Source organism: Thunnus albacares, chromosome 17, assembly GCF_914725855.1.
Source record: "Thunnus albacares chromosome 17, fThuAlb1.1, whole genome shotgun sequence".
NCBI classification, from domain to species: Eukaryota; Metazoa; Chordata; class Actinopteri; order Scombriformes; family Scombridae; genus Thunnus; species Thunnus albacares.
Window position 1 is genome coordinate 14,613,258 of NC_058122.1, and position 20,227 is coordinate 14,633,484.

At 39.0% G+C, this 20,227-nt stretch overlaps 2 protein-coding genes across 3 annotated transcripts; both read right to left on the minus strand.

Annotated features, from left to right (window-relative positions):
* Positions 1-1,087: 1,087 nt before the first annotated feature.
* Positions 1,088-9,974, minus strand: gaa (alpha glucosidase). 2 transcript variants are annotated; one of them, XM_044332333.1, is made up of 19 exons: positions 9,024-9,974; positions 8,355-8,506; positions 7,510-7,675; positions 7,269-7,365; positions 7,009-7,128; positions 6,705-6,823; positions 6,237-6,368; positions 5,922-6,032; positions 5,709-5,822; positions 5,440-5,524; positions 5,131-5,278; positions 4,586-4,719; positions 4,216-4,367; positions 3,799-3,947; positions 3,523-3,664; positions 3,210-3,308; positions 2,357-2,521; positions 1,960-2,112; positions 1,088-1,742 (listed from the first exon to the last, which is right to left on the minus strand). In XM_044332333.1, the coding sequence occupies exons 1-19, from the start codon at positions 9,546-9,548 to the stop codon at positions 1,677-1,679; spliced, it is 2,829 nt and encodes a 942-aa protein (XP_044188268.1). In that variant the 5' UTR covers positions 9,549-9,974; the 3' UTR covers positions 1,088-1,676. The 2 variants fall into 2 exon arrangements, with proteins under 2 accessions (XP_044188268.1, XP_044188269.1); XM_044332334.1 differs by having other exon boundaries at positions 1,091-1,742; positions 5,131-5,248; positions 9,024-9,973.
* A 743-nt stretch (positions 9,975-10,717) lies between these two features.
* Positions 10,718-18,963, minus strand: samd9l (sterile alpha motif domain containing 9 like). Its single transcript, XM_044332639.1, has 3 exons — positions 18,834-18,963; positions 17,731-17,792; positions 10,718-16,436 (listed from the first exon to the last, which is right to left on the minus strand). The coding sequence occupies exons 2-3, from the start codon at positions 17,732-17,734 to the stop codon at positions 11,797-11,799; spliced, it is 4,644 nt and encodes a 1,547-aa protein (XP_044188574.1). The 5' UTR covers positions 17,735-17,792; positions 18,834-18,963; the 3' UTR covers positions 10,718-11,796.
* Positions 18,964-20,227: the final 1,264 nt, after the last annotated feature.

The window sequence follows — 20,227 nt, forward strand, 5'->3', positions numbered from 1 at the left end:
CGCACATCCGGTTGCAACCTTCAAAGTAAACCCTCCCCTTTCGGATATGGCGTATTGGTGCGTTTAGAGACTTTCTGACGCTTTAATTTGTAAGCAAATTTGCCTCACTTCCTATAATCACATGGTGTTTATTTCTAACTTGACTTAAGTGCTCCAGACTAGACCATTCCCTCTAAATTTCGCTGCTTCCGGAAGGCCAAAGGCTTTTTCCTATCACGGGATTTTTAGATTTCAGATTGAAAACACAAAGCAAGGCTGAAATTTAAAATATAAACATATATATTTTACATGAACTAACATCAGAATCAGCCTTCCATATGAAGCTGCCCCCTTTTTCATCACAAGTGACGTTTTAAAGGTCATTGGGAAAAGCATGGATGCAGTTGGTCCATCATCAGGACCGGAGCTGGAGTCAGAGCACCCCGTCACACAGTCGCTGCAGGCTTCACCTGTCCCTTTAAAACCTGTTTCAGCCCACAACTGACTGCCTACAACAACCAAAACGTATTTTAACCGTCACACATTGTTCCTATTGAGACCCTTCACAGTATCCCCTCATAATTATTCTCTATAACAAATTTCTGAACCACAAATCATTCATGAATGCCCCCATCAGTCGAAGATAAATGATTAATCCTTAATGAAGCTTTCAGAGAGCAGAGTGCATTCTTTAGTTTTTATGCTTTTTTTATGCAGAAAAATATTTACAATCACACTATATAAAGATCTTATCTTCCATAAAACAGGAGAACAAAACGATTTCAGTGAATATTAAATGTGAAGAATGCAATAGTATTTTTGAATGATTTTTTAAAAAATATGAATATTGATCAAACACTACAAAAAATCAGCTGCGCAAAGTTGAAATATTTTCATTTTTGTATATTCTGGGTCACATTACAAGTTAAGATGTTTTAGTGCTCTCAAATGTAAAAATGGGTCAAATTCGACCCTGAATGATATGTAAATTCGGCTTAGAGAAAAAAAATTAGCAATAACAATAAATTAAATTCACAATAAATAATGTATATATTTATTCAATGAATGATGTACACTGGATGCAAAAGTTTAGTCCTCTAATGTTTCATATTATGAATAACTCCGAGATATCTGGCTTTGAGTTTATTGTCTCATAATAGTTTGATTTTGTCAAATTATTCTGATGATAAAAAGTAATGACATAATGGATCTCATCTCAGATAGAAGATAAATTAAAGGCATGAAATAATACCTCATCTCAGGAGAATCAGCTCAGATGCAGCGCTGCAGACATTTTTTTCACTACTTTATTTATTTCAGGAAGAAAGACGTTATTATATAAATACTATTTACAAAAATATAAAGAACTATAAACAGTTACAAAAGTTATCTACATTTCCAAGACATTACAATGACATGATTCAGTGTAGCAGTTAGCAGCAAAAATGACATAGCAAGACACATGAAGATGATGGCTTCAATGGTTTGATATCATCACATGTATAAAAACCTTCTGCTTACAAAGCTTGCCAATTTGGCAAAAGAGGCACAGCAAGTGTAAGGTGCATATTGAGCTCGGTGATGGCTGGACTGGCTCAGGGAAATCTGCTAGTGTCAGCCCAGAAAATTACAGCTTTTCAGGGGTAGTGCAGAATGCGACGGTTCCCTAAGGCTCATGGGTAATGAAGTTCAGTACATCAGAGAGCCCACTGGACTGTAAACACCTTTGACATGGGCAAAGCTAGACCGCTCACTTTCAAAACCTGTGGGAAGAGAGATACAGAGTGAGACAGACAGAATGGTTGGATTTTTGGACACAAAGACATAAAATAGAAGAGACATGGTGAGTAGAAAAGGAGAGCAGACATGGCAAATAAAGATACTAATGGAAACTCACAGACATATCTAGGGAATGGCATCATTATCTTTCTGTGAAGGAGTAACTCTAAAAGAAGTAGTGCTGAGTCACAAAGAACTGACCTTGGTATCACTGCGGTACATAAAATCCCTGACTTTCTCCCCATTGGCTAATACGTAGTGGGGTGGTGAAGGCACCCCAAACACCTGCAGCCCTCCCAGCACCAGACTGTCCAGGGCCCCATTCAGCCTCAGAGGGTCACTCACAACCTGAGACTGAAGTGAGGTGGGAAACACAATATTAAGACATTTAGGAGCCTTTAATTTGATATAGTTATGCCAAAAGCAAGGTGATACTTTTTAAAACATTGGTAGGACTAGACAAAAGTTTTTAAGCTTTTAAACATCATTGCATCATTCAGTAAAGAGGTTTTTGACTCAAGTAGTAAAGTAGTAAAATGCAAAACGTTGGCTCATCAGTTTTCCAAATGCAAATATACATCACTCGTCTCTTCCTCACCTGTCCAGCAATGAAGATAACGTAACAGTAATTTCCCGTTTCGAAGGTGTCAAGACTCTCCCCGTCATCCCAGAAAAAGTCGCCCTGGGCCCAGCCTCCTGCTGAAAGTGCCACCGTCAGGAAGAAAGGGTTTCTGCGTGAGGCTGTCGTTGTCAAAGCGGGCTCCTTCACAAGTAAAGAAAGAAAACATGATGAAATGATACAATAATAGTGTTCCAGTTAGTTTTCAGGATGTCATGATAGTTATAGGTCAACACAACCAGATAAAATATTTGATCATACACCAGTAATCAGTCCTGTCACAGCCATTTTACTGAGAAGTAAGGTTATTGCTTAAATAAAGATTAAACTGTAGTGTTTACAGAAATGTACATTTCCAGTGAATCAATACTTTTAATAAAAATATGTGTACGTATACTATATTGTTTTCTTCTACACAGCAATATCATTACTAAAAAGTCTCTAAAATAGTCTGAAAACTAAAACTACATGTTGACAAACAATGCATATTAATTGGGCCAAAATTTTAATTTTCTGCCACAATATTATATTATATTATCAAACAAGGCATACCTGTATGAACAGTGATTACAGTAAACTGTAATATTGGAATAAACAGTCACAGTCACTGATGTGCACTGCTTGTTTATTTTACACCAACCTCAATGATTGCACTAACAAGAAGTAGAAATTCTAAGTAGGAACTCTACGCACCTGTTTCATGTATTGTGGGTTTGTTCTATACTCAAATATTTTATTAATAATCTCCGAATGAACTAAATAAGATACAGAGAGAGCTCAGATCAGCAAATCATACTAAATCTTAGGGGGTTTCTCTAGACCAGACACCCACCTGCTGGGGGATAATGTGTCCCTCCCTCACATGGACGTTGATGGTGTCTAAAGGGGCTGGCAGGAGCAGATACTGACCTTTACTGTAGAAAGGCTGACCCTAGACAAACAAAACACAGATGACCCGACCCCAAAGGGAAACAGGTGAACAGTTACAGCCATGCATAACCACAGGACACCTCAAATATGATGCTGTTTAACACTAAACAAACACAAATACATTTAAGTTTGTGGTGTACTGTGGCTTGTGGCTCATATGCAGGTGGCATTGTGAGAAACAAACTGATTAAACTAAATCAAGCAGAGAAACTCACATTGTGCATGCTATACCATGTGCCAGGGGGCAGGTAAGCAGACAGCTCTACCGCCCCTTGCTCTAAAACTGGGCTAATGAGAAGTGAACTCCCCCACAGGAACTGTCGGTCTATGGTGTGACAGTTAGGGTCAGTGGGAAACCTAAAAGGGATGGATACACATGGAGCAGGAAAAATGTTATAGAGAGTGAAGAGTGAAGCAAATGTGCTCTTCATTGTGTTTATGTAGGACAACAGAGGACAGAAAGTAATTAAGAAGAAAAGGAGGACACATACTCCATGAAGAGAGGCCGGGCCACTGTGTCAGCAGTAGTGTGTGCATGATGGAAGAGTGTATATAGGAAAGGGAGAAGGGAGTAACGAAGGTTCAATGCACTCTGCATGGCTGCCTGGGCCTTCTTCCCAAATACATAGGGCTCCTGAGGCTGGAGGAAACAGACACATAGAAACACAGAGACAATGAGAGGAGATAGAGTTACCGGTATTCATAATACATGAAACATAGACTGCTCTAGGCACATATGCAGGGCAGACCCCTACTTCATCATAAAAACTCTGGATAGTCACACCAAAAGAAATTGGCTTATATATGTAATTAAACTAACTCAAAGAAACACACATTTGCAAACATAAACATACACACACACACAGACACACACACAAGCAAACACACAAATAGTGTTTGTGTCTCACAGCATTTGGCCTGTCATTGTGGTTCCTCATGAACGGGTAGAAGGCCCCAAGCTGCATCCATCGAACACACAACTCCTCAGTGGTGTTGCCTTCAAATCCACAGATGTCCGCCCCCACCAGAGGCACCCCGAAAAGGCTGAACTGCAGCACCGCTGGGGGGGGAACAGGTGCAAAAGGTCAGTCTGAATCTATGTGATGATCTGTGGTCACATCAAAAAAGATTAAAAAAAACTATTTCTGATGGTTTGGTCGAACGTTTTCTAACCTTTTAAGCACTTAATTCACATGCATCCATGCGAGACAGTATTATTCGAATTCAGGTAGTGGATTATACACACACACCAGTCTTTCAGAAACTACATCTCCTCACCAGGGATGGAGTATCGAAGTTGCTCCCAGTCACTCCTGACATCTCCTGTCCACACTCCGGAGAAGCGTCCTATGCCAGGGTAGGAGGAGCGAGACAAGACGAAGGGTCTCTTCCCTCGTATTTTCATAAGAGCACTGTGGATAGCATCAACCACAGAATAAATGTACAATACAAATAACAAATGCTAAAGAACAACTTCCGTGTTTTTCCAGTATGCTCAATTTAAAATAAAAACTGGCGTGTTCTTATATCTGTCAAATACAGCACTGGATGCAAAAGCCAATACACTTGCTGCAACTGGAGGACTGTACTGTATGTATACTGTATCTTTCAATCAATAATGAAAGGTCTAACTTTGTTTCATTGGTGTGTTATCTCTTACATATAAAGCTGATGGCTTGCATATACACTAACAATGGCCCTCGGACTGTTATAAATTATTGCTTAATTTTATGCTGCTATTCACAGTGAAACAACTCAACTCCTGCAAACTAACTGCTACTGTGTGATCTCTGTCGCTGTGACTGTTTGCTGCATGGTCTAACCTGTGAGTGGCATAGGCCTCTGTCAGTCCATACATATTGTGCAGGTTGTAGTGAGTGGACAGCTTTTGCTGAGCTGACATGCAAAGAGTTCCTGAGTTCAACTGGCCTCCAACCACCCCTGTTTGTATGAGAGTCAGAGAGATACACACTGGAGATAAATTAATGCAACATATGTAGCAATGAACACATCAGTTATGTATCTCTAGTCATTAACATGGTGACTTTATGAACTGACTATGAAAGTAAAACCAGTAATGCTGGTTTGCCTTTAAATGCTAGTCACGTGTAACACTGATCCAGTCCACTTACTGGGTGTGTAGGGCGGGCTCTCAAGATCACTGTCAGGACAACCCTCGACTGAGCCCTGGACAAAACTGGCTGGTTCGTTCATATCCTGGGTGGAGCATGGTAAAAAAACAACAGAGGGCAAGTTATTCTTTTTTTGATTATAAGGTGCAACACAAACTAAAAATACTACCAGAAAGTTGGGTCCATGTCTCGCAATTGAAAACCTGTCCTTTAGATTTCACACATACCTAATGTCTAATGTGACTGTGTGTGTTTTTGTACATACTCACAATCCACAGACCATCCACTGGAACTTTAGAATAAAACTCTCTAATGCAGTCTTCCCACCATTGCCTGGTCTCTGGGTTGGTGAAGTCAGGGAAGACTGTTGGGCCTGGCCAAACCTGGATACACAGTGTGGGAACGTGCATGCATAAACGCCCACACCCATACTGAACAGACTTCACAATGCATACATCCGCAGAAAAAAAAAGAGGTCTAACCTCCCCTATTAGGATGTGTCCTGTAGCATTTTTAATAAAGACGTCTCGTTTCAGTCCATCATCAAATGGAGCATAAGTTCCAGTGGGGCTGGTGTTGCTGATCCCAGGGTCCTGAGGCAGAAAACAGAGGTCATGAGTTAAGAGTGTTTTGTTGCCATCTACTGGAGAAATACTGTTAATGATTACTTATGCTCACTTACAGATTTATACAATACTATTGTCAATTTGAATAATTTATGTATTGTTTGTTTTTTTACTGAAAGTTATATCAGTGTAATCAGATTGTCAGGTCCTTTAAACATAAAGATGTCACACCAGAATGAGGATGTACTTCATGCCTCTCTTATGGAACTCCTCCACCATCTCTGGGAGGTCCCCGAATCGCCAGGGGTCAACGGTGAATACCCTGCGCTTATGTGCATAGTCCAGGTCATTCCACTGCACATCCTAATGGCAACAAAAGCAAAATCGTTGCAGCAACAAAGTGATTTAATGAGGAGTCTAACCGGATGTTCACTTGTCAACTGCTGATGATAACTAATAACTATGGGATTATCCGGGGTTGTCACAGCAAGTTTTCAAGTGTCACTATGTGTTGATTAAACCCTCAGACAGTGTTGAATTCACTTTCAAATTAATACTGACTTTTTTTCACATATTCACAAAACCTCTCACTGATAATGACAATGTGTACATCATAAATGCACATATATAGGAAAAATGGCCTGTGAGGTTTAATTATCACTTCGCTTTCACTTGAGCTTTGTGAGTATGTTCATTTACCATGGGAAAGTTGGCATCGTGCATGCGTTGCGCCACCAGCCGGGTTGTTTTTGTGGTTGTGTAACCCCAGCGACACAGATGAAAGCCAAGTGACCAATAGGGAGGCATCATAGGATAGCCTGAGGATGAATAGACAATGAGTAAATACATCCACGCTTTTCCAGTTTGCCACAGAGTTCTGACATGCTTTTACAGGTTTTTTCCACTTGAAAAGTACACATTTCTCTTCTGGTATGCATATATATCTATTGCTACTGCTACTTAGAAATGTGATATTTAACACTGAAACACTGAAAAGACATACCAATGACCTGGAGGTACTGTCTTATAACGCTTTGAGGGTCTGGACCCAAGAAAATGTACAGGTCCAGGATTCCACCTGTGGACACCCAGGTGAGAGCAGGGGTTGGCTGCAACATCACCTCTACAGAGACATTTGGGAAGACATTTAGCATTAATAAGTATCGTTATATGCTGGAAAATTTCATACACTATGAAAAGTGAAGAGGAAGAATATGATAGTGGGATGTTGAGCATGGCTTATTTGAACAGAAAGGTCAGTACCGATGGCGTTGCTGTTAAGAAGGAAAACTCCATGTGCCAGACCGTCCTCCTCCTGTACTATGTAGAACGGATGGGAACCATAGAGGTTAGCATCAGCCTGTAGAGAAAGACAGTGTCAACGTTTATGACTTGCTTTGAATAGAAGTAGAGGTGGGGAGTTACAAATACATTTTATAGACTAAATATTGGATTTTTGTACATTAAAAAGAGGGGATAGGAGGGCCACAGTTGTCCCACATACATGAGGTGCCACGTCTCTGTTCCAGAGAGTCAGAGAAGTCCAGTTAAGGTCAAGGTGAAGGGAGGTGTAATGCTCCCCGAGGCCAGACACGAGAGAGGAGGCCAGTGTGGTGGACAGCTGCAGGTACTGGTCAGCAAACAGCAGAGGAGCGACTGTGGTATTCATACTGACCAGACAGGACACAGAAAACAAACGAAGAAACACTCATCGTTATTATTATGATTAAGAAAATTATCACATCACTGATCATTTCACACAGTTGAGCTACCCATCATTCATAAGATAACTTTTTGTGCTTAATATACATAGTGAAATAAATTAATACTTAGTGAAAATATGCTAAAAATATACATAAAGAGCAATATAAAATACACTAATGTAGTAAAATACATTAAATAAAAGTAGAAAAAAATACAAATGAGCCTGCAACGCATTAATGAAAGTGCAGTGTTACAATGATCCATATGACAAGGAATAAATAAACTCTCCAGGTGCATCAGTGGTATTATATTACTACAGTATGTGAAGAAAGCTATACAGATTGGTACATCTGCGTTTCTCCGTTACAAATGTTACAAATTACAGGTACAGAAATATATGTTTTGGTTGGAACATTTAAAAAAGAAAACACTGTATGAACTCTGTTTACTGATATGTATGAAGAAAGGATCACACTGCAAGTAGAAAATGGGATTAAAATAGTAAGAATAGGTACAATCTGACTAAGCATGCATCAGTAGGTTGTTGATGATGATGATGATATAGGTAAGGCTATCCAGTCTTTACTATGATGCCATTGATATAATGCATCCTATATGCAGTATATACTGAACAGAACCACTCACATCACCCTCCCATTTGATTTACGCTGCACTATGAAGCCAAATGGGTCAGACTGGTATTCAGTGGTATAGAGAACATCTTGGGTATCAGTTTTCCTCTCAGGAATACCGGCGGGGAGCTGAACTTCATACCGCTGCGAGGATGGGTCCTTCAGCTTGAGGGAAAACAAATGTCAGTTCAGTTTTATATCAGCACATCCTAATAAACAGTGTATACAGAAAAGTAGAGGGTCTAATCTTTTAATCTAAGGCATATGAATTAAAAATGTCGATGTCATAATCACTGGCAAAGATGTTTACTAAGCTATATAATACTGGAGAAATCAGAGTAAATACTAATTAAATAGTCAATCTTACCTTCTATTCCAGGCTTTTGAGACACATAGCAAACGTAAACACATAAAAATTTAACAACCTTCTCCAATTTTTTCAGGGTTTTGTTGAGAAATTTCATGGAAAATTAACTCTTTTAAATTATCATAGTATGTACAATATAAAAGGAGGTAGGACCTTTCATTTCTCCAAAATCTCACAGCTCACACAATCTGGGCAAAACCTGAACATTGTTGAATGTGCCAACCTCAGCGGCCAGAGGAACACATATTTTGCTCTTGTATTATTTCCCACTCAAACTACATTATAGTCTTCTAAACTTTAGTATTCGTTACTCACAGTGAGGTGCAAGCAGCCTGCAGTCTCCTCTGTGACTTCAAAGCAGAGAGTGGGGATATCTTTGGGGAGATAGGAGGGGATGGCACGAGTCAAGGTGGCAGTTTGGCCTTGCGGGGTGGGAGTGAAGGGTCCCATTTTGTAGCCAGGGTACAAATGGGGGTAGAAGCACCAAGGTGGTCCTGCAGAGTTGGGCAGGGGGACATAGCAGCAGCCCCTCTCCTCACACTCTCTCTGGCTGAGGACCCTGTCTCTGGCACAGTCAAACCGACTCTCTGGGGACATTGTGCATCTACTATCACTGGAAACATCAGTGTCTTGGGAGTTTTCTGGGTGGATTCCCATTGTCGTCACTGGATTGTTGTGTGGTTTTGCTGGATTATTAAAAAGCCTTTCATGTGCTATGGTCTTATTTTGTTTAGTATGGACTGGCCAAACCAGTCTGGTCTCATGGTGGCTGATGTGCAAACATGTTGATAAAACAATGGCGGTGAGGAGCACAGCTACGGTACAGTTTAACAGACCCATGTCCTCATTAGAGCTGCACTGTCAGGTCAAAGGGTATTTAAGGTGAGCTTAGCAACACATGCCTTTTCCTCGTATGTTGTAAATATTCAGTAATAGAGTGAGTTGGAGCTATTACAGAAAGGCATCGTGAACATTTAGCTAATGGAGAATCATTCTCACTCACTGTTGTGTTTAGTTTGTTGATGTTGTTTTTCATGAGCTGTATCCTCACTGGCAGCTAGACTGGTTAGCCATTAGCTATCGAGCAGTTCAGTGTCGGAGATATTTGTTGGGTTTTTAACCCAAACGTGTGAGCCGAGGCAGAAGAAACGTATTGTTACAAAGCGCAAAACAAGCAGAATTAGATTAGAAATAAAACGTCTACAATATATTAATATGCCCTCAGACGACTAGGTTAGAGTCCAACTACGGCAAACATGCGTGGACAAAAGTGCTCAAACGTATTATTGCTGCTGCTGCCACCCCCCCCCCCCCCGCCTCCTTATTGCTCTCATTTTGTACATGAAAGACACACACACAAAAATCAGTTATAAAAAAATGTAACAAGTGCTTTCAAAGTTATTTAAATCAACTTCCATTATGTGATGTTTCGTTTCCTGATAGACCCTCGCTAGTTTTATCATTTCAGACTTTATTATTCATAATACATATTATGTGTGTTGGTTTACCAATCACCCAAATTGTCTCATACTTTAATCCCTGAATTATCTCTAATAGTCATAATTAAAACAAATTAAAATTTTGAACACAGATGAATATAAATCTGATGGCCACTAGTTAAAACGAGGTTCATACACTGAAACATAAAGTTTGCTGGTGATGTGTTCAACCAACCTTGGGAGCTATTCTGATTCTTGTCTTGATGAATTATCACAATTTTAGTTTCATCCTTTTCTGAGTAGAAAATGTATTAATCTTGTATTGACTAACCTGACACAAAACCTGGTGTACTGGTCCAAACTTCAACTGTTAAAACTGCAAAGTTGCAATATCATTTTTTGATTTTTTTAAGAATGCTTTTCCTGAATATCTAGAATTTTCCAATTGCAATTTTGCTAAAATAAAGGCCTGATATGGAGTGTAACTTTAGGTTAATTTTTCAGGTAAGAACAAGTCTGCCTTGTAAAGTTGCAAGTTGTTGCATTGTAATTCATATCATCTGAACAGACTGTCAGTTGATTTTTATTGTTCATGGATATTCAATATCGATACAACAACTAAGTTCTGCATATTTCAAAAAACATTTTCATATCAAAATGTATATACATTCCTTTACAACTGTAAATAATGTTGCTCTTACGCTCTTACTACATTTCATGTCAAAACATTGATACAACTGAAGATTATTTCCTTTTTTGATACATGTAGTTGCATTTAATTGCATTACATTATACATTGCATCTCGGAAAATATAGAAGAATGAGTATAAGGTATCACAATCTACTACACACTTTGAACCAAAATTCATCTTATGTGATGGGATTACAAGTAGACCCACAGTGAGCTACCAAAAATCCACCACACTCCTCTTCTATAGTTGTATTTTTAGGTATGCTAGCAGCATGGCTCTCGGGATGGCAATCAGTCTGTTAGTCATGCTAACATGCTAAACAAAAAGTGAACATGGTCAACATGATACCTGTTAAGGATCAGCATGTTAGCATTCTTTTTAGCAGACTACTGTTTTCTGTTTAGTGCCGTTTACTTTCCTGATAACATTAAGAAGAAATAGTCACTTGAGATGCATTTTGATGTCACGTGTGAGCTGCAGTCCATCTCAACTGGATCTACAAACAATCTGAGTATAGAGAGATACAGGTCTAAACAGGGACACAAAAGTAAAAGCATTGAAAAGCATTGAGCTGTAGCAAATTCAGTTTATATTGTTCCTTGTGACATAAACATGATTTTGCAATTCAGTTGTAGTCCAGGTTAGATGTGATATACACAAAAACTTGTTATTAATTCTTATGACACTTTTTTTGACTACACTAACATATGTATATTCAAGTACAAAAAATGAAATATCCAAACATCTTACATCTTGCAAAACAATGTAATACTCATACCATATTGTGTGCTTCAACACTTAGTTTTGTCTTTTACAAATATTGCCTAATTCACAAACTGACATAAGAAGCACTGAGTGCTTTGAATTTGTCTTTTCATAGACTATTCTTGCCAGATATTAGGCCCATGCCTCAGTAAGTTGACATACAGCCGTATGTGATCATTGTCCAAAGGCAAACTATTTTTTGACAATGATGTTGCAGGCAACAGGGCCTCTGAAGGTAAACCCCAAGTAGAACGTGACGTTTTCATTGCTATGAGGCACTGAAGGTACGTAAAGAGGCAGGATACTGAACTTCTTTTTTTGAGGGCCCTGAAGGTACACCACTCCATCTTCAGTCCATCCAGAAACACGTTTCAGCATCTGGGCAATCTCAGGCATCTTCCATGCCTTACCACTAAACCATTTCATGCGTTTCTCAGAGACTGAGAACATCTTTGTGATTTTTTCAAACTTTCTCTTGTGGACAAATTTATCCAATCCATTTCCACTGCCCAGAAAAAAATGGGTGTAAATCCTTCTCTTCCGCTGTGGAATGTCCTTCATCTTGGTCCAGTAGTCTTTTTCCAGGTGTTCAACAGCTGATTGCACAATTTCATATTTGGTTTCTTTCTCATGGTCTGTGTCATGATCATCTGGCCAAAATAGCAATGTAAGCAAGAACAGGGCACTTGGTAAACATTTCCTTTTATCAGTTGGGAACTGATGACACAGTGCCTGTAGATCTTTCAGAGGAGCTACTTTTGAAGACTGAGGTGACAGGCAGTTCAGAGTGATGTGGGCCACTATGTAGTTGGCAATATCCCTTTGACCAAATTTGGCCTTTATTGGATTGCTGGGGTAGAGAGAAAGGATGCTCTCTAGAAGACATACTGCATCCCTCTGCTCAGTCAGCTTTGAGAGGATGGATGTGATATTGCCCCCACCAAGATGATAAATGATCATACGTTTTTGAAAAGGGGTTAAATTGGCTGGGATAGACTGCCCGTGTTGTAGAAGTGCAGTAGAATGAGCTTCACTGAAGTACTTCCCATACTCTGAAGATTTTTTTGCCAACCATTTCAGGGAATGGCTTATCTTCTCCTCAGGTCTTTCAGGGGTTTCTTCTTCATCTGCACTAATGTCTGTTTGGAAGTAACTGAGGTCTTCTGAAATCCATTCCAAGGCATCTTGCATTGTCTTGTGAAGATTTTTCAAACGGCCATGAAATGGTTGCCAGGCTTCTTCAACTTCCTCAGGAATGTAATCTGTTAACAGGTACTTCATACACTCTGAATGGCCATTGCCTCTGCTTGCAAACACTTGCAATGAAGAGATCAGTTTGAGCAGGCTGCACCCAACCTCAACCTCAGCAAAAAACCCTGAACTGTTAACATTTTCCATATCTGCCTCAGCTGCTTTCTCACATTCTTGAAAACACTCCAGGGCTTTCAGTGCAGTCTCCACAGCATCTGCTGTATTTTGGGCTGTCTTTCGTACATTGTCATTGTCAATAGCTTTGCATTTCGCTTGGAACCACTTTCTGTACACTTGTCCTTTTGTGTCTAGTATGTATGAGTTGTTGGGCAGCTGTTTAGCAGCTGTCTCTGCCCAGTACTTTGCCTCTTCAAACTTTTCATAACAATAATGAAGACGAGCAAGTTGCTGTGCAAAGAACGGATCTCTGTGGAAACGCTGGAAAGCTTCCGTGAGTAACTCAATTGCTTTCCTTGGGCTTTTCTCATTTTCACACACGTGCTCAATCAGAGGAGAGAAAAAACTATCATATTCGTCCCCTTTGCTTATTCTGGATCGCCTGATGAAAAGTGCTCTCAAGAATGACAGATATTCATCCCTTCCAAATCTGTGCTCGAACAGCACGGTCTCGCAGAGTAAATTCATTGCCAAACTGCTTTGGGTCTGTTGGTTACCCAAAAGTTGTTGGAGAATTTCCTTTGCAACAAGCGGGTGAATGATTCTGATTGACTCAATGTGTGTCATCTCATCTCTAAGGTGCAAGAAGACTAGTCTAGCCTGATCACTGAGTGATCTCTCAAACTCATGCTGCCGAAACCTTTCCATGTGAATGGTTAAGGCAAGCAAAGCTTCACAATGTGACTGAGAGATGAAAGAGTTCTGAACATAAGTGTTCAGCAGTGCTACATACTGAATGAGGCGAGTGACAGCAGAATGATGTTCAATGTCTTGGAGCAAATGTTTCACAAACTGTTGAACGTAATCCTCAGTGAATCCTTCACTCATCAAAACAAATGTCAGGATGAAATCAGGTTCGTATTGTTTCTCAAGCACCTGTCGTTTTCCAGCAAATTTTCTTTTCTCTTGATCAGACAGTTTGTGAGTGACAGACACATTTTGTAATGGAGACTCCTTGCATCTTCTCTCTGGATCATGGGATCGTCTGCAGCTCAGCAAAATGAAACATAGTGTTCCATACTGGATTCTCTTGACGTTGATAGCAACCTCTAGTTCATTCCTGAGATCATCTAGATATTCTTTGTCAGAGTCTTCAATGAGGAGCAGCACTGGAAGACACTTCTGTGGATCATTTTCTTCATATTCTCTTAGTTCAACTGAATGTTGCGCAACAACAGCAACTGAGTATGAAGGCTTCACAACTGCACACCTCAGATCTTTCCTGTTGTTCCACAGCACTTGTCTTGCCACAGTGCTTCCACCACTTCCTGGATGGTGGTAGATGTTTATACTATTGACCGGAGTCTGATCTGCATTCCATTTCAAAGTATCATGGAGAAGTTTGGAAACCTCTCCATAAGCATTTCTTTCAATTACCTCTCCAACGTATTTTTGCTCAGCAAGCCAGAAATTCAACCAGGTCACTCTCCCCCCACGGTAGAACTGTCGTTCAATGTTTTCTTTCTCCTCATTGATGAAGTCTTCGCTTGTTTCATCACAATGATCAACAGTCAGAATCTCCAGAGAATACATCTGTTCCTCTTTAAGTGTCTCAAGAAGACATGTCCCTTTCACAAAGACTGGCAAGTGTTTTTTTGCACATGCTTTTACAGGTTGTACTTGCTGCAGAGTTGCATTAATGTGACTCATTTTCATCCCAACAACACTGGAATTATTCACAGTTTCTGGTCCACATGAACCCTCTGCAAAGCTTTGCCATTTCTGAAAGTTATTCTCTGATTCACAGATGCAGATGATGTCTTCATGGCCTTCCATGTCTGTGAAAAACTCATAAAAGGTGTGCAAGAGTGGTTTCTCAACTGGTGATGTGAGAAGGAAAATGACCTGGAATGTCCCTTTTGGCAAGATTTGTTTACAGATCAAAGACACAGATTCCCTCAGGAGAGTCATTTTTGTTTTGATCCAAGTCATTTCATCACATGGAGTTTCATTTCCTTGGAAGTCAGTACGGCCATTACAAAAGATCCAGCTAGTTTGTTCAAACAGATGCAAGTTGCTTGCAAATTCTTTTATGCTTGTGTCACTGGATATCCTATAGCTCTGCAAAAAATGAATGTTTGCTGCATGATGCTGAAGGTATCTACTGCAAAGACCTGATATCTTTGAGTCTGGGTCAAAGTCAAACACACAGAAGATGTTCATGTTAAGCAGCCAGTCAATGTTGCAAAGGTCATCAGGTTTGAATTTGTTTGTGACGAGTATGAACCATTTCTCCTTTTCGATGAATTTCTTTCCACTAGTCATTAGCATTGTGAGTTTTCTACCAAGGTCTTGGCAGATCCCTGGAGCACTGAGAAACTGATATTTCTCTGCTTCTTCTCTTTGAGCATCCCGATCTTTGACCCGCTGGTAAAAATCATTTAGGTCTTTGTCGCTCACTGGCTCTGTTTTTGAACCCACCCTCCGCAAAATCATTTCTTTCTCAAACTCTACTTTGTTGGTTGTCTCTTTGAAGTTTGGCAAACGAACTGCATACGCCTTGCTCTTAACAATACTTATTGAAGGCACAATGTCAACCTCTACCACATACTTCTTTTCTGTACTGTCTCGATCCATCACCTCAATGAACCTTGGTGGCCGCACACACTGGCGTACATGCTCTTTGTCAGAGGAGACACTCCTCTCAATGTAGTCCAAAGCATCTACATAGATGTCTTTCTCACTTACAGGGATACCAACTATCTCACCATGCACATATCCTACATCATCTTTGCTGTCCATCACACCAAAGTGTATTGTGCCATTTGATCTGATATTCATACAGCCAGTCGCAAATTTAAGAACCTCTTTGGCAAATTTAGCTTGGAGTCTTGTGCGATCCAAGGTAGCGGCTAAAGCAAAAGATTTAAATTCATGGCATGGTGATGTCAGATTAAAAGCCCCTGATTCAGGCTGCAGGACCCTGTTCTTTACATATAGAAAGTCAATGCCTTCTTGATCGAATGGTCGTGGTTTGCAGTCTTCCTTTGAAGTCAGCACACATTGTTCTTTAGCCGTTTGTCTCTCCTCTAAGACATCTTGATCTCTTTCAGGAATCTGTGTTGTGGGACCTTCACATGTTGTAGATTGACACTGTACTGATGTCTGCTTGATGTTTTTCTGCTCCACCTCAGTTTTTTTGCCACCCGTGGGCTTTTTCTTCTCCTGACACTTCTGCTGGGAGTTGAGGAGCTCATCTCTCTTTTGAATAATCAAGTGAGCAGGCCCTGATTTCATGCAAATCTTTGTCTTCAAAAAGTCCTCATTCAGTGCAAGAAGGATTTGTCCATCTACTTCTTCCTCATAGAGTTTCTCTATATACTGCTCCTTCACTCCAAAAGATCTTAGCCAGGTGCTCACTTGAGATTCAGTCCAATTCTTGGGTGACTGGTCAAGTTCATCAGCTGTATATTGAGAGAAGACAAAAAAGCAATAAGTTTGATTATAAATAATAGGGTCAGAAAATCATGATTGTTCTCTTCACACACTTAAAGCAAAAGCAGAAGTTTGGTCATGGCGACTACTTTTAATATTTTGTCAACAAATCCCATGAAAACAAAACCAACTTCCCTAAACTAATTTCCCTAACTGCTACAGGCAGTTTAGGGAAGTTACACTTTAATCTTTAAAGAGAGTATTGTTTGATTTTGAGGGGCCACTTGAGGGGCAATTGAACAAGCTGTAATCACAACATTGACATATTACAATATATTTTTATATTTATAATTTGGCAGATGCTAATACTAACATCTTATAAAGCTGATATTGTGAATTGTTGTCTATTACACATCCAGTAGACATGGAGAAGTGTTAGCAATAATTTGGAGTTATGATTCTGGCCACCCTGTTAGCTGTGGTCTGGTCTACACCAGCTCCTGAGGGAAATAACTGGCCCTTCAGCTACTAAATGCTCCACCATGTTCACCGGCTAGTTGCTAACTTTGTCTGTTTGGTGCTGGGCAGGAAGCGTACAGTGGGTTTGGTGCTGGGCAGGAAGCGTACAGTGGGTTTATCAGAGCTATACTGTACTATCAGTTTTTTTGCTGAAAACAGCTGCCTGCTGCTGCTGCGAATAATTTTAATGAGAGAATGAGAATGAACCAAAACAGTAAAGTTGTCATCCGTAAAACTAAAACTAGGAGTTGAGAGATGCTAAAATGCTCCTTAGAGCCACATGAACTGCAGAATGGGGTGATTATTCTCTGTGAGTTTATAACCACAAGCAACACTTTTCAAATTACACATTGTAAATTGGCTCATATTTTTTGTTTGTTGGTTTTTAAATTATTTTTATTAATCAATTCTATTTTTTTAAATGGATAAGTAATTTGATGTGGGTATATGTGTGATATTAAGGGCTTGGCACTACACAGGTGTTTCCAATTGGATGTACATTAGCTTAAACAGATGATGGTAAATTGATTATTCTTGTTTGCCAAACTGCACTAAATGCTGAGCTGTGTTTTGTTATTTGCACACATCCAGTCTCATATAGAGCACCAAGTTATAATATGCCTCTATTATAGTGTTGGTGGAGCCAAATCTGTTGTGCACAAATGAATATTTTAGGTATTTCAACTTTGAAAGTGGAAAAAAAAGAGAGACAATTTTCACTGCACACGTCTCTACCTACCACAACATCTTGTAAGTAATCAAAGTAAGGACATCTCATAAAAAAAAACTTGTCAGGCCACTCACCCATGATTTTCTTTCTCCTTTTGTCACATAATCAGCTTTGGGGTTTACTTATCACTTTGTCTCTGCAGAAGAAAACATTATTCAGTTACATTCAGTCTATTATCACCTAGCAGAGTGGTTCCCATTTCCCAGCCTGGGGGTCAGAACCCCCAAAGGGGTTCCACGATAAATCTGAGAGGTCACCTGAACAGGATAAGAAAGAAAAAGTATTTGTTTCTGTTATACAGGATTATATGTCTCTAATTTTGACCCTTTTGGTGTGAAATACAATTTATTTTCCCCTGTTTAAAAATCATTCTTGTTTAAGTGCTGGGTCCCTCAGGGTTTTTTTGTTGTTGTTAAAGTTTCATTTAATTTTTGTTGTTATGTTCATATTTGAATGATATTTTGATTTCATTAAGTGGTTAATAGTTAGGGTCCAAATGTTCTTTCTTACATGATTATTATTCCTTTCATAGACAAACATTGTATGTTCATCAAAGTATACAACTTATTTTAAAGCCTCCCCAGCACCCCCTAAATTTATTTTATTGAAATAAATAAATTGAATTAATTGACGAATTAATTGGGAAAGAAAATAAGGAAATTACTTTTGAGAGCTTGCAGTTCAAAACAGGAACTAGGAAAAATTTCAAATCAACATACGCACATTGCCATAAAAGGCATAGACTGTATGAAAGATAAAAGGTACATCCAATTAATGTAGTTATGTTGTAAATAAGAATTAGCCTAGTTTAAAAAATTAAGAATTAGAAGATTTAGTTTTAGGGTCAAGGTTTGAATTTGGCTCAGGTTTTAGGGTGGGGTATTGGATGGTTAGACAGTTAGCAGACAAGACAATTGTGTGTAATGTTTTATGTGTGTATTCCCCCGAATACACTAAGAAATTATAGGGTTATAAGCAGTTTTAGACAGTTCCCTAAAGACCAGTAAAAGCTTAATAAACTCATATATGAGTAAAAGTAAATAGTCATGCACTTGAGATAAAACTCACTTGTTTTATTCGATGCGTGTTCATTTTCCCCTCTTTGTTCTCATTGGCCTACCGACTGTCGTTACATATTACCATAGCAAAAGCAAAAAAAAGACGACATTCTTCTTACCTTGAATACTGAGTCCTTTTCTCCTGTGGATTTTTAAAATATCCTCAATCACGTTTTTTCCTTCGGTCTGGAAGTTGTTGCTGACTAGACCTGTAGGACTGCTGCTACTGTACAGGATGTGTCACCGACTGGGCTGAATGACTCTCACTGCGTCTGCTCAGATCCTTTAGTTTCGTTTCAGAGAAACTGCACATCCGACCCTCATTCTCACACGAATCAGAGAGCTGAACCACCAGTCACATATGCTGAGCATTACATTCACACACAAGAGTCTTTAAATCAGTTTTTATAAACCAATAAGCGTCAACATTGTGCAAAATGGCACAACGCACTCGTTGAAATATTTCATAACAATACTGAATTAAAAACCGCTGCAGCGAAATGTCTCTCTACTGAAACTGCTAAAAATATAACCGAACAGTGAAAGTTTTCATAGGCTGCTAAAGTACCAGTATCTTAAAATCATACTTATATGCTAGCATAATGTATGTACTTTGTATAAATGTACACAGTACACATAATTATTGGCTATATTGTTGAAGAAAACCACATTAATAGCACATAATGCTGCATTATGCAATAAATCACACTGCTCTATCCAAGACTCAGACTTAAAAGTACAAGCCGCATCATTTAAAAAAAAAAGAAACAAAAACATTTGCCCTCACATGGCACAAAAGGTATCAATCAGATACCACCACGACACAATGTAAAGACAAAAAAATCCTACATAATTATAAAATTGTTTAAAAAAGTAGCAGTGATATTTTCTTTTTTTTTTACAGCAACTACATACTTACAATATACATACAATATATATACAATATACAAACACACAGTAATGTTATCTGCATTAAGTATGATGAGCATCCACCACATATATGATGTCCTTGTGTTTAAGTCAACTTTCACAATATCAAGAACTGTGAACTTTGTGGATCTTTGTTACTGGTTGGTGGTGCCCTGACAGACTTTGAGGCTGAATATAAAAGTAATGAGTAGAGCTTTTGTTTATTGAATGAAAACCCTTTTTGTATAGATGTATCAATAGTTTTCAGATACTTTAGGTGAAAAAAAGTTTATCTGGGTTGGAGAGTGCTTGTAGATTTGGTGAAGTGAGTCATTCTTTTGTTAGTTAACATTAATGTGTAAGATGTTTTGTTCACAGAAGCAGTGTCAGGGTGTGATTGTGAAAGAAAATGTATCTAAAAACAATAAATTATTAACTTATGAAGTTGCAAGCTATCCTACAAGCATACAGTAAGGAGCCACAAAAGCTAAATGGTGACATCTGAGTCTAGTTCTCTAAATTACTGAAATCTGGTGTTTATGTTCATACTGTTATGTTCATTTAGCCTTCCAGTCATCAAATTTTGAGTTCCTTATAATATCCC